General features: G+C 41.6%; 1 protein-coding gene and 4 non-coding genes across 5 annotated transcripts; 3 read left to right on the forward strand and 2 right to left on the reverse strand.

Moving 5' to 3' along the window:
• Positions 1-1,133: 1,133 nt before the first annotated feature.
• Positions 1,134-23,107, reverse strand: LOC116683703 (chromobox protein homolog 1-like). The gene is made up of 4 exons (XM_032509972.1): positions 22,932-23,107; positions 21,004-21,197; positions 13,998-14,126; positions 1,134-1,168 (listed from the first exon to the last, which is right to left on the reverse strand). Exons 1-4 carry the CDS (start codon positions 23,105-23,107, stop codon positions 1,134-1,136), a joined length of 534 nt encoding a protein of 177 aa, XP_032365863.1.
• trnaq-uug (transfer RNA glutamine (anticodon UUG)) lies at positions 3,692-3,763 on the forward strand. Its single transcript has one exon. It is a non-coding gene; the product is annotated as a tRNA-Gln (tRNA).
• Positions 4,103-4,175, forward strand: trnaa-agc (transfer RNA alanine (anticodon AGC)). The gene has a single exon. It is a non-coding gene; the product is annotated as a tRNA-Ala (tRNA).
• trnas-aga (transfer RNA serine (anticodon AGA)) lies at positions 6,875-6,956 on the forward strand. The gene has a single exon. It is a non-coding gene; the product is annotated as a tRNA-Ser (tRNA).
• Positions 10,290-10,361, reverse strand: trnaq-uug (transfer RNA glutamine (anticodon UUG)). Its single transcript has one exon. It is a non-coding gene; the product is annotated as a tRNA-Gln (tRNA).
• Positions 23,108-23,442: the final 335 nt, after the last annotated feature.

The following is a 23,442-nucleotide window of genomic DNA, read 5'->3' on the forward strand; positions in this document are numbered from 1 at the left end:
CCAAACAGTCAGACACAAACAAACAAAGGCCCAAACAGCTGCCATCGCTCCAGTCACCAAGAGAAACTGGTTCCTGTGCTACAATGCCAGGTTAAAACCCATCATGCAGGAGCACAGCTGTTGCTGATCAGCTCTGATGGCTCTCTCTGCAGAGTCAGTAGGCTCGTTCGAGATGAACTGCGCCTCGCCTGTAAAGTGGACGAGAGCAGGCGGCAGCAGCGGGGGGCGGTGACAAAAAGCTGCGGTAAAGTCGGACAGTTTCCAGCCGATTCCAGCCGCCTTCAGGCTGGACAGGAAGTGATGAAAAACACTGTGGTGCGATTCCGATTAAGAAAATATATATCAGACCCACACATCAGCTTGTACACAGTCTCAGTTGTTTTTTGATTATGACAGAGTAGCTGGCAAAGTGCTCTACATGCAATCTGTTGCTGATTTTAATGAACAACACACTGTAGATGATACATGATCTGATCAGATTAGTCTGTCTGACTTCTAAACGTCTCTATCAGCCACAACATGGTTCTGGACAGAATAAGTCTTTAAATCAGACAAATAGTAATTAAAATCGCTCCGATTCAAAAACGATAAAAAAGTTTATATAAAACGTCATCATGTTGTAAACCAATCAGCTGTTAAATCAGCTGAGAAGCCGGCGTTTCCCAGCATGCTCTGGGTCCGCCTGGCTCTTGCAGTCGGCTGCAGTGTACATGTTTTTTACAGTATAATACCCTTACTGTAACATAGTTTTACAGTAGTAAAAATACCCTTAGCTTTACTGTTTAAAGAACTCCACAATGGCAAAGCCCCAGGGATTGATTAAATTCGTTGAGAAATATTGTAAGGAGAGGCTGTCTTGGTTGACATACCTCTTCAACATTGCGTGGAGGTCTGTGGCAGTGCCTAAGGAGTGGCCGACCAGGGTGGTTGCTCCCCTCTTCAAGAAGAATGGCATCTGCCCATACAGGAGTATCACTATGCTCAGGCTGCACTAGGCTCCTTGGTAAACTCTACTCCAAGGTGCTGGAAAGTCAAGTTTAGCCAATCCTCAGCAAGGAGTATACCAATGTATGTAACATTTCAGCAAATAGCAGTGGTGGGATTTGAACCTACGCCTCTAGAGAGACGGAGCCTCAATCCAGCACCTTAGACCGCTCGGCCACACTACCTGCAAATATCATTTCCCAAAATCGTGACCAACACAAGGAACGTAAACTAACGGTATGCTGTTAATGTTATTGGAACAAACGTTTGCAGGGAAAAGCCGATACTTACATACTAAAAATGTTATCACTCTTGTCATTTTTCTCTGACATTGTTGATTTTAGAAATTGTAACCAATGAGTAGGGATGTCTGTGTGATATGGGCTGAGCATTTACCTGGGCTGAATTTGTGAACATCTTCTTTTGCATATTCACTGTAAAGAGCCATTACTCCTCCAACTGCCACTATTGTTCCAGAGACAATAGGATTACAGTTTTAGATTGCAAGGTAACTGTCCAAGACCAAAGACTTCAATGAAATACCTCAAGGGATCAAAACAGTTTGTCAAAATGGGAAAGTTCAGTTTTTTTGATTAGAAATTCCAGCACAGTTGTTCATCTACCATTCAAAAACCAAAAGTACGATCATGAACAGAAACTTAGGTTACCTAACTACAGCTCTGATTTAATATAGCCAATGTCAGAGATTGTACAGATCTTCCTGCAGACCTTCCCCAGCTAAACACCTATTCCCATACCGGGAGTTGACCCAGGCCACCTGGGTGAAAAACCAGGAATCCTAACCGCTAGACCATATGGGACTGACCACAAAATAATAACAGGGACTTCATGAATCAAGTCATAGTCTTCTTCTTCATAGGGCTTCTCTTGAGCGTGAATGAAGACGCTTCTTAAGTAAGTTTTATCTTGAAGCTTTTGAGTGTTCTTTAGGTTTTTATCTGCTTTAACTATTACGGACAGCGGGGCCGGAGCAGAGCAGAGGGCCGATAGGGAGAAATCCTCCTTAATGTTAAACTTAATGTTGGAAACTTTATGCCGAATAGAATGTTGACAGGTTGATTTCTGTTAATAACAAACACAACTATAGTCCATAGAAAAAGAAAATATATATGTGAAAAGCCATCTTGGTTCATCTTTCCACTGTTCCTCCAATCACCACTCTGGTCTGGTTGGAAACTAAAGGATCCAACTAAAAGGATGTTCCTCTTTAACTAAAAGGTCTATCTCTGTAGGGATCCATCCCATAATGTTGTCACACACTTAGAATAATAATCTGAGTCTGTCAGCAGCAACAAACACAACCTTTAGTGGACGCTGACTTTTACCTTTAAATTAGGAGTTTAACAGAGACACACGGAAGAATAAATCCATCAAATCAAGTCCCCAATAATCAGCATGTGGCCTTGTTTTATTTCAGGTAGTCAGCATGGAGCTGTTCCACATTCCCAGACATTAAAAACAAGTCAATCATTGGCGTTGTTCTACGAGTCAGATGAATAAATCAGCTGTTTGCTATTTGAGCTGCTCTGTTTCCTGCTGCTCGTCATTCTTTAGGTCCTCTGGAAACAGGTGCTGTCTTTATGTGTCTTTTGGAGGACATCAGTGTCTTTGCTTTAGTCTGAAGAAACTCCAACAGATTTTAAAACCATGCAGTCACAGAAAATACAAACAGGGATAGAAAATGTCAGACAAAGAATATGAAATGAAAGTCACCAAGTAGGAAACATAAAGTTAATCTACCAAACAACATAACTGGAGAGCATCCAATTAAACATGGCCGACTTCCAGTATGGTGGTGATGAAGAGAGGAATGTTTGGACAGATTACGGATTCATATATTTTTTTTTTTTAACCTTTATTTAACCAGGAACAATTCCATTGAGCTAAAGTAACTCTTCTTCCAGGGAGTCCTGCCAAGAAGGCGGCAATAAGTTTCATAATACATAAAGGACAGGACAATGATCCATACTACACCACAAATCTCTATAGATACTACAACACATTACACTTAACTTAAGACAATGCATACATGCAACTTAAAACCGGTTCCACTGACATTTGAACTGGATTCAGAGTCCAGAGTGCTAACCATTACACCATGGACCCTTTAAAATTGTTGCAAGGGTTTGCTTGGCATTCTTTATAATATCCACATGTGCGATATTAAGGCAAACAACATCACAACGCAGATTAAAAAGCAAAAATTACAGGCCAACTTAAGTCATTTAGTTAGCTAAGCGTTCAGAGGATGTGGGACTTGCCACAGACAGTGAATACAGCAGTAGATATGTCTACTGTGTACAAACACATGGTAACTTTACATGTGTTGACAATAAAGATGCTCAAGAAAACACTCAACTTGCAATTGTGTTTCTTTCCAACTTCATGTCCTCTTAAATACAAAGAACTGCTAAGTTCTTTATTACCAATTTCATGTCTCAGACATTAGTTCCAGATGAAAAAACTAGTTGTCAGAAGTGGGATTTGAACCCACACCTCCAACGGAGACTGCTACCTGAACACAGCACCTTGGACCGATCAGCCATCCTGACTGATACATCAAATGTAATGCTTAGCTTACTAAATGACTTAAGTTAACCATTAATTGTTGTGTGCCTTCAATAGCATAAGTGTTAATAATATGGAAGAAGCTGCCTGGCAAACCAATGTTGCCTTTCAGAATAGTGGTTCCATGGTGTAATGGTGAGCACTCTGGACTTTGAATCCAGTAATCCGAGTTCAAGTCTCGGTGGAACCTGGTTTTAAGCCAGAGTACTGGTGAAATAAAAAAAATCAACCTCTACACTGTCCACATCTAGGCTAACGGGTAAAATATTCTTGGCTGTTGGACTGAAAACAGTATGTTGGTGGTGGCATGTACTTCATGTTAACTTGAAGGAGCTCTATATTTAGACTAAGTTGAACATATTGTAGATCTTTCCACAATGTTGACCATGACTTTTTTGAATATTTGTCATATTATACTATGACTTTTATGATTTTTTGTCATAATATACTATGACTTTTATGAATTTTTTGACGTACTATACTATGACTTTTATGAATTTTTTCAACATACTATGACACTTTTTGAGAAGGGGAATTAGCTCAAATGGTAGAGCGCTTGCTTAGCATGCGAGAGGTAGCGGGATCAATGCCCGCATTCTCCAGAGGACTTTAGATTCTTCTTGTTTTACAACAACTATAAATTTGGACTTTTTATGACATACTACACTACAACATTTAGGAATATTTCGACATATTATACTATGACTTTTTATGTTTTTGTCGACATACTATTCTATGACTTTTATGACTTTTTTGTCATACTATACTATGTCTTTTTAGGAATATTTTGACGTACTATACTATGAGTTACTACGAGGCTTTGAAGACTAAAATTAATTTGTGGATGAAAATATATTTCAAACTGAATCATTGTTTTTTTTTACACACACACACACACACAAGCACACGCACACACACAAGCACACTCACACGCACACACACTTTATGAATAAACCTCAGATAGTTCAACCTGTTTTATTAGGAAGTTGTTTTACACTCTTTCAAAATAAAACATTCATGCAACAAAACTTAAATAAGGTGCTCGGGTTTGAAAACGGACGCAAACAGACAAATAAAAACAAAACTGAGTTCTTCTGTTCTCCAACAAGAAATAAGGACGAATAAAAGGATAGAGAGAGACAGAGACAGCTCTGTCTTCATGATATCGGGTTGGTTCTCTGATCTGTCCCCGTCTTCTCCAGACGGATCTGTCCCCGTCATCTCCTAGAAGACAGATTTTATTATTTCAGTTTAATTATTAGGAATCAAAGTCTCTGTGTGTTGATCCTTTGATCTGTCCCTGTCTTCTCCCTCTGATCTGTCCTTGTCTTCTCCCACGGATCTGTCCCTGTCTTTTCCCTCTGATCTGTCCCCGTCTTTTCCCTCTGATCAGTCCCTGTCTTCTCCCTCTGATCAGTCCCCGTCTTCTCCCACAGATCTGTCCCCGTTTTCTCTCCCTTATATGTCCCCGTCTTTTCCCTCTGATATGTCCCCGTCTTTTCCCTCTGATATGTCCCCGTCTTTTCCCTCTAATATGTCCCCGTCTTCTCCCACGGATCTGTCCCTGTCTTCTCCCTCTGATATGTCCCTGTCTTCTCCCTCTGATATGTCCCTGTCTTTTCCCTCTGATCTGTCCCCGTCTTCTGCCACCGATCTGTCCTTGTCTTCTCCCTCTGATTTTCATTCTTAAATCTTTGTGGGTTTTTCCCCCAAAAAATTTTTACACGTCACTTTTCACATTTGCACAAGGAAACTCACATCTACAAAGATGAATTGGATAGATGAGACTCCCTGATGGTCTAGTGGCTAGGATTCGGCGCTCTCACCGCCGCAGCACGGGTTCAATTCCCGGTCAGGGAATGGTCAGGACTTGACGGATACAGGTGTAAGAGTAAGTTCCTGGACTTGTTTTTGGTTGATTTAGATTTGTCAGATTCTTCCTCATTAGTTTAATGCTAGAACCCCAACACTTTTAAAGAGTACCATTTCCTTTAAATCAGACCCCCGACAGCGGCTGAAACTGGTCCCGGATTGGAAACCAGGCAGAAAACATGTTCGTTTTTAATTTTAATTTTTAACACTGAGTGATACAATTAAATGGTTCAGTCGAGTCACCAGTGAGCCTGACAACATTTGGCACTATGTCAGCAAGAAGAAACAACATAGGGGGTGGCCTATAGCTCACTGAGTAAGTGCGCTCGCCCCATGTTGGCTGAGTCCTGCAGCGGCCCAGGTTCGAATCCAGCCTGTGGCCCTTTGCTACGTGTCATCCCCCATCTTTCTCTCTCTCCCTGTTTCGTATGTCTATCAACTGTCTCTATCTAATAAAGGAAAAAAAACCTGAAAAAATAATCTAAACAAAAAAAGAAACAACATAGATAGAGAAAGAGTACAGGTTTCATTGTCTTCACTCATGCACATACATGTTTTTATTCAAATGTTTATATAACTCTTTAGCCTCATTTGTTGTTTTTGTGGATTCCTGGATCCTGAGGTAGGTGATCCTACGTCACAGTAAAGCTCTCTTTGACAGCAGGAACATGCTCAATGCTGATGTAAAGGTTTTGTCTTTCTTGGTCTATATCCTATTTAATACTGTTTTCCTATAACAACGCATATCTGTTGTTATATTTAGGCCACGTATCCACACTACTCCAGCATTTCTGCAACACCTACACAAAGACATCTGGAAACGTTACTCACCCAGCTTAGGTTTGAAAAAGGGTTGAGTTGTAGTCTGTACAGACAGACGGGTAGTTTTGCTGACCTCCCTATAGAAATGTTTAAAAAGAATATTCTCCCTTGTTACTGGTTAAACAATGCTGAAATGTTTTCTAAGTCATTCCTATTACTGTAACTTTAGCATTGACTTGACTGTTGAATTCAGTAAGTGCTACTTGTTGGGGCAGTTGAACATGACAATGCTACAGACTAACTGAAGATGGATGTCATTGTAATCACATTCAGATCATCTCAAATGGAGACACTGATGATTATTGTGTTCATAAGTGCTTCTCTTTGGGGTTGTCCCGGTAGTGAGTTCATCATCAGACATAGCTCTGAACAAATGCAGAAACAAGTAGGAAGTAAGCAGAAAGGTTATTTGCCCAACTGGATTGGATAAAACATTAGATCTCTGTTACAAAATAGCTCTTGTACAAATAAGGGAGCATATCAATCAATCAAACTTCATCCACAACTATCCACAGACTATGATTTGCACTTTGTCCATGTCTGGTATGACTTTCCAATTGAAATGTTTATGAACATTCATGCAAACAGGTACAGGGCTGTGTTTCAGGTTGTTGTGGCCGAGTGGTTAAGGCGATGGACTAGAGATCCATTGAGGTCTCCCCGCGCAGGTTCGAATCCTGCCGACAACGAGAGGCGCTCTTTAAGCGCGGTAGAAAACCAACAACATATGACATTACACCAAATTGCAGATGTACCTTCATGAATAATATTGTGTTATCTCATAACTACTGAAAGCCTCCGGCAATGTATTTCTTAGCATTTATTTTCAGTCTGTGTTACAAGATTTGCAGTAAACGTTGTAGTGTCCAGCAGAAAGGCAACAGATATGTTACTTTTTGACTATGAATAATATCATCAGTGCAAGCATTTTGCCCAGGTTTGATTTCCAGCCACCGCCGTTGCATTTACAGGTTTTACTTTACTTTAAGCGTACATGTTTCTATTTACAGTATTTATTAATTGTAGTGTAATGAATTTATTGTTTTATGCTCCAGTTTTAATGGGTGTTACAGCAGGTATGAGCACTGTAGTTTCTATTTTTATGGAAAATATTAAGTTAGCTCTTCGGCCGGCGGAGACATTTCACTTCAGACACTTGCAGCATCAGACGCTATGTTTAACATCAACAGACTGCTGGTACAAAGCATAGGGATTAGCAGAGGTTGGTTTTGATCCATCGACCTCTGGGTTATGGGCCCAGCACGCTTCCGCTGCGCCACTCTGCTCTACTGTGCATGCTCAGGGGCTGGAAAAACAAGCCGAAATATGTCGGTCAAAGGCAGAAAGAAACTGTTCACTTGTAGCCATTAACGACAAAAAGACAAACCTGAAGAATAAAAAAAAATAGTATGCATTGTCATGTTTCCTGTATTGAGTATCATTGTCAAACATAACACCATACCTTTTGACAGCGATAAGTACCCCACTAACACAGAACGTCTAGAGAACGTTAGGTAACGTTAGTTTTTGGTTCTCTAAAGGTTAGTTCGAACCAAAAGCTAATGTTTAGAGAACGTTCCCTCCTGGTTATAACGTTCCCTGCTGGGATTTGGACCCGGGATCTCCTGTTTACAAGACAGACGCTTTAACCACTAAGCTACAGCGCCTTCGACAGATAAACCTGTCTTGCAAGAATACAATGAGCTAATGAACAGGGTTGCTTCCATCCATCCATCTTCGTCCAGCAGCTCCAGCAGGGGACCCCTACGAACTCCGGCAAATGAAAACAGCTGGACATGTCCTTGAGCGACACCTCAGGACTCACTGTTGATAGGCAGGCCTACCGAGAACAACAGAAGTCCTATGCAAGGACCTTGAGAGATGAGAGACCCTTTTCCCACAGGTCTGGTAAAATCTAACCTCCATGCCATAAGTCCCCTCATCACAAAGGTCATTAACCACTCCCTCCGGTCAGGCCATGTTCCATCAACACTGAAAACAGCTGTTATCATGCCATTTCTCATGGAAAGCCATGGAACGCTTAAAACACAGTCCTAATTTAGTCCTCCTCAACATTCAACATAGTGTTTGCTGTGTGGCGTGTCTGTTTTTTAAATATTTCTCCCATGTTAACAGTGTTGACCAATACGATAGGCATTCTAACCTCAGCTGACACACTCACGCCATGCAGGCAGTGTGCAGGAGCCCTAAGCTTCCAAGGTAAGACTGAAGGAATTCATAATAATAAAAACTTTATAATCTTCACACTAAAGTTGCAAAAACACCTCCAACAAAAGGCTTTTATTTGCTTTACATGTACACATGTAATGTTATGGTACAAAACAGCATCACATGTCACTTTAGTGCTCTAGAAAATCAGGCTTCATCTTTGTTGCATATGTTAAGTATCACAAACCATGTGGAAACACTTTATTCAGTGATAACCAGGCACTGCTGGCATTTGGAACCAGGATCTCCAGTTTACGAGACAGGCGCTTTAACCACTAAGCTACAGCACCTCCTGCAACTAAGTCTTTCTTGCAAGAATACAATGAGCTAGTGAAAAGGGTTCCCTCCATCCCTCCATCTTTGTCCAGCAGCTCCAGCAGGGGACCCCAAACTGCCCTTTGCCGAGCCACATCAACCAGCTCCGACTGGGGGATCCAGAGGCGTTCCCAGGCCAGGTTGAAGATATAATCTCTCCACATAGTCCTGGGTCTTCCCCGAGGACCTCCTCCCAGCTGGACGTGCCTGGACCAGTTCTCTACGGAGAACCCCAAGAGGCATCCTTGCCAGATGACCCAACCACCTCAGTTGTTTACACTGAGTACCTCCATAATGTCCATGCATCTATGTTCAGAGGTGCTGTGGCTTAGTTGGTTGAAGTGCCTGTCTAGTCAGGAAAAGTTCCTGGGTTCAAATCCCAGCAGCACCTTGTTTTTGCAGAGATTACCTGTACTTGTTTTTAAATTGCCTGCTAATCAGATGTTGTTGTGGGCGGGGCATTAAGTCTGACTCAGTGGTGAGTGAAATGGAGCAGTTGACTGACACAGAACTGTAGTGGAGCCAAAGTAGCGCATTTATTACTTAATTTCATTAGTTAACAGGCAAATAGAACACCTTGTGTGTATGTTATTGGTGTTTCTGTGTAAATGTAACATGCAATATTCATTTGCTACCAGGGTACTTTCACAGGGATTGGGTTGACCACTCACCATTCGAACCCGACTTGGGGGAGGGGGGGACGTTTCAGGGCCCAGCACGGATCGTAGAGCAACAGCTACGGCCCAACAGTACTTTCTGACGTCCACTGTTCCTTCCAACATGGAGCTCTTCCAGATTGTTGAGAATCTCTAGCAGCTGGATGTGCTGCCATACAAAAATGAGAAAGTGGTAACCAGGTCAAGACAAGACCAGGAGGCAGTAAGTCTGCTTGAAGAGAGGACTACAAGTGTGGAGGTGGACGGAGTACTCCGCTATGCTGTAACAGTTTCCCTAACTCACCCGGCAAGGGAAAAGTACAACGCATAAAAATTAAGGTAATGGATGGATCTCTGATATCTATCGGCTATAATCTAGTCCTGCCTACTTTATTTACACAACCCCAGAATACCCTCAACCCCACAAACAAATGTGCTTGACAATGGCAACACATTGCGCGGGATGTGAAGGCATCTTACTGACTCTGTACCCCAATGTGCAATGCAGGCTGAATCCTGTGGTGGGAATCAAGATCCACCAATGTTTCTGTCCAAAATGTCCACCTGTGTCCAGACATGTCCCAACTAGATGGGAAAGAGACTGACATTTGGGTCAACGTTGTGGAAATATCTTCAATATGTTCAACTAAGTCTAAATTTGGAGCTCCTTTCAGTTAACATGAAGTACAGGTCACAGCTCAACATGCCACTACCAACATACTGTTTTCAGTCGAACAGCCAAGAATATTTGACCCGTTAGCCTAGATGTGGACAGTGTAGAGGTTGATTTTTTTAATTTCACCAGTAGTCTGGCTTAAAACCAGGTTCCACTGAGACTTGAACTCGGATCACTGGATTCAAAGTCCAGAGTGCTTACCATTACACCATGGAACCACTGTTCTAAAAGGGAACATTGGTTTGCCAGGCAGCTTCTTCCATATTATTAACACTTATGCTTTTGAAGGCACACAACAATTACTGGCTAACTTAAGTCATTTAGTAAGCTAAGCGTTCACACAGGATGTGGAACAAGAAAAGTCAAGAATAGGTTTTAAAGCTCTTGCCACAAACAATGAATACAGCAGTAGATAGGTCTACTGTGTCCACATGGTAACTTTACATGGGTTGATAATGCAGATCCTCACAAAAGGTGCGGCTGTACTTTCAATTCAGTATCTTGCGCAAATTAATATCCACTACCATGTAGAGAATAGCTGAGTTCAAGCTTCCCAATACCATGTCTCTGAAATTAGTTCTAGAAGGAAACAATTCATGTAAGAAGTGGGATTTGAATCCAAGCCCCCAGTGGAGACTGCGACCTGAAAGCAGAGCCTTGGAACGCTCAGCCATCCTATCTTTATCTTGTTTATCCTTATCTTCTTTAATAGTTTTTTAAAAAATTAAAACATAAAAAATATGACTAACATGGGATTATTTTTAATGTTATATTAATAAATAATGTTACAATTATATAACTAAGTAAGCAATAAAACCTTTAAATGAGCCCTTCCTGTTTTTTCGGCAAGAAGTATTATGCTTTTGGGTCGGCTGTCCATCTCTACATCAGAATCAGAAATACTTGATTGATCCGTGAAGGGAAACTCTGGAAGAGACTGCTTCTTTGCGCCAGTAACCTAAGGATTTTGGATTTATGCTTCTACAGGCCTCCGCTCTACCAACTGAGCTATTGAAGGTCAACAATATTTATGAACGCACTTCCCATTCTTGTTAATGTGATAACACATGACCCCCCTGGAGGGAATTTCGGAATCATCAGGGGCTGTAGCTCAGTGATAGAGCGCACTTCCAGGCTCAATGCCCAGATGTATTACAAGATTTGAAGTGAACATTGCATTGTCCAGCGATGGTGGTATAGTGGTGAGCATAGCTGCCTTCCAAGCAGTTGACCTGAGTTTGATTCCCAGCCATCGCAGTAGCTTTCTTTGAGTGATGTTACTTGCTTTTTTTAACAAGAAGTCAGCAGAAAGGTTACTTGCCCAACCTGGTTTGATAAAACATTAGATCTCTTTGGGCTGCATGATTACGGCCAAAATGATAATGACAATTACTTTGATCAATATGGAGATCACGATTAATTATCACAATGATTTGTTGATTTTCTACTCCAAAGTGCTGGAAAGGAAGGTTTCACCAATTGTTAAACCTCAGGTTAACAAGGAACAATCTCAGCAAGGTGATTGATGGATGATTGTAGTTACTTCACCAAGTTCAGCCCAAATGACACAGCTGTAAGACAACACATTGGTTGGCTTCCAGCTATGTAATAGATGCCAAAGGCAGTGGTGGGTTTGAACCCACGCCTCCAGAGAGACGGGAGTTCAATCCCCGGCATCTCCAATAAGTGTGCTGCAAAAGCCCTCATTCTGAAAGAGAAAAGCATCCTTGTGTTCATGGTAATTAATGCAAAAGTCACTCTTAATGACCAGATGTAATGCAAGATTTGCAGTAAACAGTGCATTGCCCAATGATGGTGGTAGTTGACAAACTGTAATGTAATATTGTAATGTATTGGTGAAGTAACTAAAAACATAAGAGGCAACTTGGCGGAGGATTGGCTGAAGCTTCCTTTCCACCACTTTGGAGTAGACCAGGGAGGCTGAGCAAAGTGATACGCAAGTTGCAAGGTCTACAAAATGTTAAACTTTCCCACCCGTAAGCTGTTGGAACCTTTGTTGCCACCGTCCCTCAAAATGTGAATCACAGAACTTCCATCCCCTGAGCCCAAACAGCAGAGCAGAGTGGCGCAGCGGAAGCGTGCTGGGCCCATAACCCAGAGGTCGATGGATCGAAACCATCATCTGCTAAATCTCATCATTTGTATCAGCACTAAGTCTATTTCCAGTCTGGATGTTTAGCAAAGCATCTGTTGCTGCAAGTGAAAAGGGAACTTAATGGCATGTCAAGTTTAAGGGAACTACAGTGCTGATACCTGTTGTAACACCAATGCATCTGGAACATAATACATGTTATATCTATACAAATATAGATGTGGTCAAAACAAAGTTGATGTGGCTCGGGAAAGGGAAGTTTGGGGTCCCCTACTGGAGCTGCTGCCCCCGCGACCCGATACCGGATAAGCGGATGAAGATGGATGGATGGATATCTATACAAATGTTCATTTTTGCAATATCACGTAGGTGAAAAGATTCCTCACAGTGGTGCTGGAGGCCAGGGTGATGCCATCCAGAGTAACTATCTCTTTGGATAATGCGTCACGGAGGTGCTTGGGCCCCAGAACAATAACTTAAGTTTTCCAATTTTCCATCAAGGAAATGTGGCTGTGATCTGTCAGTGAATAGAAAGGCAATGGTCAAGTAGTTTGTTTGGCATGTAGTGTTTTTTGGGCTCCACTGCCAGATTGAGCTTTCTGATTATATTTTACAACAGACTACTTTTGACACAAAACATTTAAAAATAAATTCCATTGCGTGCAGTTGAAGCAGGATATGAAGAATTGCCAACATGCTGTACTACAATTTTGCTTCCTGGACAGTAAATTACGGATTAAGTTTGTAACAGCTCCTTCCTTCAGGGCTCGTCTGAGAGTTGAACCCATAACCTCTCGCACCCAAAGTAAGAATCATACCGCTAGACCAACAAGCCACTTAAAAACACCTTATTAGCAATTTTCCATCAAGTAAATGTGACTAGTCAGTGTCTCGAAAGGCAAAGTAGTCCCATCCAGGACCTAGCGCACCCTAAGCAAAGTTAAACATTTGGTAGACCTTATAACTATCATTTATGTGAGCTTCCTGCTTACCTTGAAGGATATTGAAGGAGACTACTGAAGCAATAATTAGCAAATACCTTGTTAAAAAATGTTATCAACACCCTTCACTCTTTGCAATGTTTCTCTGACATTTTTTATTTTAGAATATTGTAACCAGCATTAAGTGAGTAGTTTTAGGTCTGTGTGAATGTGGGCCGAGCATTTACCTCGGCTTAACTTGTGAACATCTCTTTGGCATATTCCCAGTCTGATCAAGTCCAGGTGCTGGAATATCTGTGATTCACGTTTTGAGGGAATGGGATCTGCATGTGCTTTCTTACCAGGAAGTTTCTGGAGGTCCAAATGGCATCTTTGATGGCGGCCAGGGTGAGACACTGATTTGCAAAGTTACATGCTGGTATCTGTTTCTTTGGCCTAACGGATGGACAGACGACCCAAAAGCATAGTACTTACAAGACATAACAAGAAACAAAAAAAAGAAGCGGGGGAGATAGAGTTACGTAAGAACGAAAGACAGACTACTGCCTGTGTCAACTAAAGCCTGTACTGTCTTTTCCTTTTTACTTTCACAGGGACAGTAACATCAGAGGTGCCAGGTATGCAACATATTCTGGAATCAGACATTTGCTTCACTGAGCAATTGGGCCTAATGTGACCTGGCTGGCCACAACCATGACATACTATTACCCCGGGTGCTACAGCTGGAATGAGACTAACACTGGGTTTTCTTGGGACATTGGAGGGCTTAAACACACGACCCCTACCACCCACGGACTTACCAGAGAATGTCCTCTCCGGCTCTTGCTGGTCTGCTGGGTCATTCTTTCTCACGTCCTGCTGTTGAAGGCCCAGACGATAGCCTCTACCAGTTTGCCTGGCGGCCATGAAGGTCTCCACCAGGTCTACCGCTTGTGCCAACAAAGGCAGGGGTGCGCTCTCTCACCCATACCTGAAGCTTGGGGTGCAGTCTTTAGTCCAATATAATCAGAAAGCTCACTCTGGCAGTGGAGCAATAAAAACCTTATGTGCCAAACAAACTACTTAACAAATGCCTTTTGAGTCACCGACTGATCACATTTATTTGATGGAAAATTGCTAATATGATGTTAGTACGTGGCTTGTTGGTCTAGGGTTATGATTCTAGCTTCGGGTGCGAGAGGTCCCGGATGAGACTACTTTGCATCGAAGTGGAGGTATGGATTGACCAATGTGGTTTATTTATTGAGTGTGATGGACAAGAGACTGTCACCTATGTGGCAAATTCATCACGATATTACTATTAGGTTTTACTGGCAAAATAAAGTCTGTGTGTTGGTAAAAATATTTCGTATCAAATGTTTCCTGTTGTCAAATGATATCGGAATTCTGAATTGGGCAGTGGAGCCGTGAAAAGACCCCATGATAATCTACTTGACCATAGCCTTTCAAGTAAGTAACAAATCTAAGCTGAATTTACTTTTTTAAGCTGCATTTCCTTTTTACCAATATTCAATTTCCAATTTTGGCAAAAGTAGTCTGTCGTCCAATAGATGGTGGAAACTAAGCTTATCTGCTGTCACTTTTGACCAAAAAATTCAAGTTCCAATCTTGGTACAATGTTTTGCGTCAAAAGTAGTCTTTCGTCCAATAAAATCAGACAGCTCAATCGTGGACTGTTGCCATAAAAACACCACATGCCAAACAAACTACTAATGCGGTTTGTGAAAAACCATAATATTCCAATTTTTTTTAACAGTAAGTTGTGGTCAGTTATATCAAATGCTCCAGTAAAATCAAGCATCACAACACCTATTATTTTCCTCTCGTCCATATCCTTAAACCAGTCATCAACCATCTGAGTCAGGGCAGTGGCAGTTGAGTGTTTTCCTCTGTATGTATGCAAGCTGAAAAACTGTAATTAAATTATTATTTAAAAACTAAAACTGAATCTGTTCATAAACAATTCTTTCCATTATTTTACAGAGAATTGGTAATAAGCTTATTGGTCTACTGTTTGATCCAGATAAAAGGCATTTTCTTATTCTTTGGTATTGGCACAACTTTACATATCTTCCATGCTTGCAGACATATATTTTCCATAAAACACATATTAATTATGTGAGCAATAGTAGGAACAATGATTGAAACTATTGGCTTAATCCACTTATATTCAAGATAGTCCACACCAGGTGGTTTGTTTTACAATTCATCAGAAGCCACATGTTTTACTTTCCATGATCTTATTTATCAATGTTTTTGACAAAGCCGTGTTGTGTAGCGGTGTAGTATTTTTAAGCTTATTTATTTTATTGATAAAATAATCATTGACACAATTTGCTATATCACTTGGTTTAGTAAGAAAATCACCTTCATTTTTCTATCTAAAAGATCTATCTCTGTAGGGATCCATCCCATAATGTTGTCACACACTTAGAATAATAATCTGAGTCTTTCAGCACTTTTAGGGGATGGAAACGTTCTCTTATCAAGGAGTTTAAACACAGAAAGGGCAGGAAGGATAAATCCACCATATCAAGTCTCAAATAATCAGCCATAGACCTCGTTTAATTTCTTTTATTTAACAACAAAACAATAACTTGAGAGTGAACAATTAAAAATGGCCAACTTCTAGTTTGTTGTTAATGATGAGAGGACCAATTTACACAAATATTTCTAAACTCACTATATAAGGGTGACAAAAATGTATTCCTAAAATAAAAATTACAATGACTTTCTGTCAGCCAAAAAAAAGATGTATGTTTCTAGAGATGAGAAGAAAGTTTTTACAAAATCAAAAAGTTTTAAACATGTCTACGTTTTCCAACCAAAACATCTTTAAACGTCTTAATGTTTCTCCTTTGGGCCTTCTCCTTCCCACTGTGGGTACATTGTGGTTAGGGTTGGGTACCGAAACCTGGTTCTAGTACGGCACCGGTGCCTTAACACCCGGTATCTATGGGACCGAATAGTAACGGGTATTTGGGGGCTTCATTTCGGTGCTACTGAAATACCAGGGCTGCCTTTTTCCATCTAGTGGTTGTTTTTGTCATTTAGCAGCAATTTACTGGAGAAATATGTTATTACATTTTTTTTTTACATTTAATTTGGACCATATAGAAATAAACAAGCTGTTCTTGAATGTTGCTGACTGTCTTTTTGTGCTCCTTTTTTTTTTTAATATATATACATTTAAAGAAGTATTTTTAAAAGGATGGGTTCAGGCACCGATTCTGGTCCCTAAATGGTAAAGGGTTCTGAGGACAGGCAGAAAACAGTCCAGCTGATCCACAATAACATACATGTTGATCAGAAGATAAAGTTACTGCTGGTCAGCCTTCAATGTGGAGAGAAGATCAGAATATAACAACACAGCTATCAGGGCATGAGGAGGAGGACACAGCTTGGCTCTGAAACATGTTCACAACGAGGTAGTGTGAATGCGCTGGTGTCTTTTAAGGTTACTGCTACGAGAAAAGGTTTCCCCACATTGTTCACACCAGTACGGCTTCTCTCCAGTGTGAATGCGCTGGTGCGTTTTAAGGTTATCACTCTTAGAAAAGGTTTCCCCACATTGTTCACACCAGTACGGCTTCTCTCCAGTGTGAATGCGCTGGTGAGATTTAAGGTTACCACTCTGAGAAAAGGTTTCCCCACATTGTTCACAGCTGTACGGCTTCTCTCCAGTGTGAATGCGCTGGTGAGTTTTAAGGCTACCACCACGAGAAAAAGTTTCCCCACATTGATCACAGCTGTAAGGTTTCTCTCCAGTGTGAATGCGTTGATGTGTTTTTAGGGTACTCTGTTGTGTGAAAGCTGCACCACATTGATCACAGCTGTAAGGCTTCTCTCCAGTGTGAACTCTCTGATGAATCTTTAAATATCCTGATGTGAAGGATTTGTCACAGTGCTGACAGCGGTGACGTTTGACTCCTCTTCCTCTCCGTTTCTATCAACAGAGAAAAACCAAGAGAGTGAGTTAGTGAGGTGCCATGCTGTAGAGCTCTATCTTAAACTAGAAACAACATTTAGAGCACGTCTATGGAACGATGTTTGACTGACGCATTACCTTTCTTAATTATCTACCAATATCACTATTATGGAGTTGCATTATGGGAAATGTAACATCCAGTGTTGGTTAGTTTGTGATAAATAAACTACTTTTGATCAATTTATGTGTGGCCTCCATTTTGTTGCCAGCCTTTAGCCAGCCGTTAACAAATGGGGGATCATTCAGGATTTTGTGTGCCGGGAAAGTTGTAAATGTAACATTTTCCCACAGATTTTTAGATTTCACTGGTATCTGTAGGGGTTACTGTGTTGTCTTCATGTTGCTGGAACAGCTCTACTCCAGTAAAGTAAATTGGAACCATTGTCCCTGATACACATTAGCAATGAGGGGCACCAGTTGACCTTTGACCTTTTGTTTTGGGTTGTTGTTTTTGCTAAATCAAACTTGTATAGCCAGCAGTATTGTGTAAGTAAGTAATATGGTAGTGGAATGTGGTATTGTCCACACAAGCTACATTTCCTCAAGCAGTTCTGAAGCTCAGCAGAGCTTTCTGCTGTGCTCTGGAATAAAACTGCTGAGCATCACTGACTCCTCTGAGAAACACAGGCGCATATGTCGTGGTCATGGATGTTTAAAAAATTGCTTTGATGTACAGTTGTGTTCACAATAATAGCATCACTAAACTCAAATTATTTTTTGGTAAAAGTGATATTTCTACATGGCAAATAATTTACTAGTAAGTGTTGTTGAGTACAAGGAAACCAACAGTCAGGACATGCATGCTGCTCATTCTGTAGAATTGAATCTGTAATTGAAAGGAGCATGTTCAAAATAATAACAGTGTTGTGTTCAATTAGTGAGCTGATTATTGGGCATCCAAAGCCTGAACAACGTGGGAAACAACCAAAGGACACATTGACTGGCCAATGGAGAAATGGAGCAACATTCTGGGGACTGATCAGAGGGAATTTGTTCTTTTTGGGTCTAGGAGCCGAAGACAGTTTGTCCTCCGACCCCCCTGCACTGAAATCAAGCCCCAGTCCACTGTGAAGACAGTAAAGCATGGTGGTTACGGGATGTTTCTCATACTGTGGTGTTGGGCCTGTTTATCACATTCCAGGGATCATGGATCAGTTCCAATACATCAGAATACTTGAAGAGGTCATGTTGCCTTATGCTGAAGAGGAAAGGCCTTTGAAACGGGTCTTTCAACAAGACAAGGACCCAAACACACCAGGAAGGAGCAAAGTCTTGGTTCCAGATGAACCAGATGGATGTTATGGAGCAGCCAGCCCAATCCCTGGACCTCAATCCCATAGAACACTTGTAGGGTGACATCATAAATGCTGTTTGAATTATGGGATGTAGTTCAATGGTCCAGGGCTGGGATAGAAGGTTTTGCATACAAAGATGTAATAATTGGTCGAAAGGGGGGTGGCCTCATACACCACCCCCAAAAAATACATGCATGTCCATTGATCTGCGTTTGTATATCAACAGACAGAGTGAGTGAGTTAGTAAGGCGCCATGGTGGAGCGATCTAAGTAAAACCAGAAGCATCGTTCACAGCATGTCTGTGTCTAAGCTCCACTGCTGCAGAACCATGGTTACCATGGTAATGCAGCACTATCACTATTTTCTTTGAGGAATTACGGTATAATATATAAATCCTAAAAGACATTTGTGAACCCCTATGTGTGCATTCATCAATATTGAGATTAAATTTCTGGGAATCTTCAGTCTGGAGTAACCTCTTTCCTTAACTCACCTCCTCCTTCCTGACACCTTTCCTCTTGCCCTCCTTCTTCTTCTTCTTCTCCTCCATCTCCTTGTGTTTCTGCATGTACTCGGCGAAAAGGTCCAGGTCCAGGTTGTCTTGTGGCTCCCATGTGTTCTCCTCACTGGAAAGGTGAGTGCAGACAGAAGAACATCTCCTCACACTTGGTTTTTAGACAATTCACTCTCACTCTTATTATCATTCCTATTATTCCTTTTTTCTATTGCCATCTTGTAAGGTTATTTAAGGTTATTTGTGGGTCTGCAACGTAGTGTCAAAATACCAAACCTTCCTATTTGGAGGCATGATAACATGCTGACACCTATTTGCAATATGTAAATATATTATATATCTCAGGACCAAGAACACCAAGCATTAATATTCTAGACTCATACTTACTCTGAGAACCCCTTCCATTTCAGCAGAAACTCTACTCTTCCCTTCACCACTCTGCGGTCCAAAACGTTCTCCACCACATACTCCTCCTCCTTCACTGCTGCAGGCTCCTCCTCCTCTTTCTTGCCCTTCTTTCCTGCTCCGGTCGCCAGCTTGCCATCTTCTGAAGGTGCCTTTAGTAGACCCAAGGAGGGGGGGGACATGCAGAGATAATGATACAAGGGTTAGAAGAACTAATGGGAGGTGTGAGTGAATTCTAGTTGACCGTGTTTTACTAGATTAAAATCTTCTGTTTGAATGGAGAAAATGAAAGGGCTGATGAGGGGACCAATCCATAGGACTCCAGAGTGTCAAGTATCTCCTGCATTCAAACTGGAAGAACTACTAAAATGTAAGGCCCAAAAGTCATTAACTGGAACTACAAGCTACATGCACAGTAGCCTGGACCAACCACACTTCATTTAGCAGAACATCTCCAGATGTTCCTGTGTGAAAATGGAAAGTTCAGAAAGATGTTTTGATGGTGCAACAAGGCAGGCCTGGTCACTTCTTTAAGGGAATCACTGTAAAGATTCCCAAAGAATATGTTAACATTAGTGAGGGCTGTGCAATTAATTGAATTTTGATTTTAATTTAGACTTTGACTCCAACAATCACAAATATAGTATAATCGAGAGAAAAAAATTCTGTATTGAAAAACACTCTTATTTTGTCTTGTATTCTGAATGACACACGCATGTGCACATCTGCCCTTCCCGAAGCCATAAAACTTCTCAGCAGTCAGGGGGGCAAGGTGTGTGTATCCAGTGGAATTTAAAAACTCAGCACGAGTAAAGATGTTAGAAGGAGGGCAGCCACAGCAGCGTTTAGTCCGCAAAAAAGGCAAATCCAACTCCGTTGTCAGGGAAAAGTTAACGTTAGCTAACTCTGCGGTCCCTCTGCCTGAGCCGCACAACAACGTGTTGTAGAGCCCAGGAGCCCTGGCTCTTATCTAACATGTGTCTGTGTAAATAATATTTAAAAAAAGACAAAAATGGATTGACTAAAACTTGGCTAAGATACCTGAGTTCTCTTTGGACTAAAACGATAAATGGACTGTTCTCTATAGCACTTTTCTAGTGTCAACGACTACTCAAAGTTCTTCTACATAATACAGGAACCATTCACACACATAAGTACACGGGGGCCCAGGCTGCTGTACAAGTACACCCCGTACTCAGGGTTCAGTGTTTTTGACTTTGACATAGGACTGCAGGGATTGAACCAACAACCTTCCAATTGGCAGGCGACCGCTCTACTACTGAGCCACAGCCACTGTCTTTTAGTGTTGATATGTTGATGGTGTCCTGCCACGGTATAGGACAGACGCACAACAGGGTTTCTGCTATGTACACCGCCGCTCCTTCAGCTGGTCATGAAAAGTCATGAAGTCGTAATTACGCAACTCTGCAGAGCCGTCTGCTCTATTCAAGCCAACTGTCATCCGCTCTCTTTCGCCAAAGCAATTGGAATTGCCTAGTCTTACTATTTTGCATGTATGTATGTATGTATGTATATATATATGTATGTAATATGCACATTTATATATAAATCCAAAAAGACATGTGTGAAGCCCTCTGTGTGCATTCATTAATATTGAGATTAGATTTCTGGGACTCTTCAGTCTGGAGTACCCTCTTTCTTTCACTCACCTCCTCCTCCCTGACACCTTTTCTCTTGCCCTCCTTCTTCTTCTCCTCCGTCTCCTTGTGTTTCGGCATGTACTCGGCGATAAGGTCGAGGTCCAGGTTGTCTTGTGGCTCCCATGTGTTATCCTCACTGGAAAGGTGAGTGCAGACAGAAGAACATCTCCTCACACTTTGTTTTTAGACAATCCATTGATCCTTTGAGGGCATGATACAATGCTGCAATCTATGCTGTAGATTATTTGCATACACACACATATACAGTACAGGCCAAAGGTTTGAACACACCTTCTCATTCAATGCGTTTCCTTTATTTTCATGACTATTTACATCGTAGATTATGACTGAAGGCCTCACAACTATGAATGAACACATGTGGCATTATGTACTTAACAAAAAACTGTGAAATAACTGAAAACATGTCTTATATTCTAGTTCTTCAAAGTAGCCCCCCTTTGCATTTTTGATAGTGCTGCAAACCCTTGGTGTTCTCTTAATGAGCTTCATGAGGTAGTCACCTTAAATGGTTTCCACTTCACAGGTGGGCATTTTCAGAATTAATTAGTGGACTTTCTTGCCTTATTAATGGAGTTGGGACCATCAGTTGTGTTGTGCAGAAGTCAGGTTGATACACAGCCGACAGCCCTATTGGACAACTGTTACAATTCATATTATGGCAAGAACCAATCAGCTAAGTGAAGAGAAACGAGTGGCCATCATTACTTTAAGAAATGAAGGTCAGTTGGTCCTGAAATATGAATTTTTCCCCAAGTGCAGCCGCTAAAACCATCAAGCGCTACAACGGAACTGGAACACATGAAGACCGCCCCAGGAAAGGAAGACCAAGAGTCACCTCTACTGCTGAGGATAAGTTCATCTGAGTCACCAGCCTCAGAAATCACAAGTTAACAGCAGCTCCGATTAGAGACCAGATGAATACCACTCAGAGTTCTAGCAGCAGGCATATCTCTAGAACAACTGTTAAGAGGAGACTGAATTAGGCCTTCAAGGTCAAATAGTAGCTAGTAAACCACTGCTAAGGAGACACAACAACCAGAATAGATTTGTTTGGGCCAATAAACACAAGGAATGGACATTAGACCAGTGGAAATCTGGGCTTTGGTCTGATGAGTCCAAGTTTGAGATCTTTGTGCGACGGAGAAAAGGTGACCGGATGGGTTCTACATGCCTGGTTCCCACCATGAAGCATGGAGGAGGAGGTGTGATGGTGTGGGGGGGCTTTGCTGGTGACACTGTTGGGGATTTATTCAAAATTGAAGGCATACTGAACCAGCATGGCTACCACAGCATCCAGCAGCGACATTCCATCCCATCTGGTTTGCGTTTGGTTGGACCATCATTTATTTTTCAACAGGGCAATGACTCCAAACACACCTCCAGGCTGTGTAAGGGCTATTTGACCAAGAAGGAGAGTGATGGAGTGCTGCACCTCCACAGTCACCGGACCTGAACCTAATCCAGATTGTTTGGGGAGAGCTGGACCACAGAGTGAAGGGAAAAGGGCCAACAAGTGCTGAGCATTCTGGGAACTCCTTCAAGACTGTTGGGAAACCATTTCAGGGGACTACCATTCAAGAGAATGCCAAGAGTGTGCAAAGCAGTAATCACAGTAAAGGGGGGGGGATACTTTGAGGAAACTAGAATATATATGACATGTTTTCAGTTATTTCACACTTTTCAGAATTCCACGTGTTCATTCATAGTTTTGATGCCTTCAGTGATAATCTACAATGTAAATAGCCATGAAAATAAAGGAAATGCATTGAGTTATATGATAATGATATATATACACACAGTATATCAGGACCAAGAACACCAAGCATTAATATTCTAGACTCATACTTACTCTGAGAACCCCTTCCATTTCAGCAGAAACTCTACTCTTCCCTCCACCACTCTGCGGTCCAAAACCTCCTCCACCTCATACTCATCCTCCTCCTTCTTGCATTCCTTTCCTGCTCCGGTCGCCAGCTTGCCGTCTGATGAAGGTGCTTTTGGTAGACCCAAAGGGGGGGGGGACATGCAGAGATAATAATACAAGGGTTAGAAGAACTAATGGGAGGTGTGAGTGAATTCTAGTTGACCATGCAAGGGCTGATGAGGGACCAATCCATAGAACTCCAGAGGTTCAAGTATCTCCTGCATTCAGACTGGAAGAACTACTAAAATGTAAGGCCCAAAAGTCATTAACTGGAGCTACAAGCTACATGCACAGTAGCCTGGACCAACCACACTTCATTTAGCAGAACATCTCCAGATGTTACTGTGTAAAAATGGAAAGTTCAGAAAGACGTTTTGATGGTGCAACAAGGCAGGCCTGGTCACTTCTTTAAGGGAATAACTGTAAAGATTCCTAA

The sequence above is a fragment of the Etheostoma spectabile genome, unplaced genomic scaffold, assembly GCF_008692095.1.
Source record: "Etheostoma spectabile isolate EspeVRDwgs_2016 unplaced genomic scaffold, UIUC_Espe_1.0 scaffold00019063, whole genome shotgun sequence".
Taxonomy (NCBI): domain Eukaryota; kingdom Metazoa; phylum Chordata; class Actinopteri; order Perciformes; family Percidae; genus Etheostoma; species Etheostoma spectabile.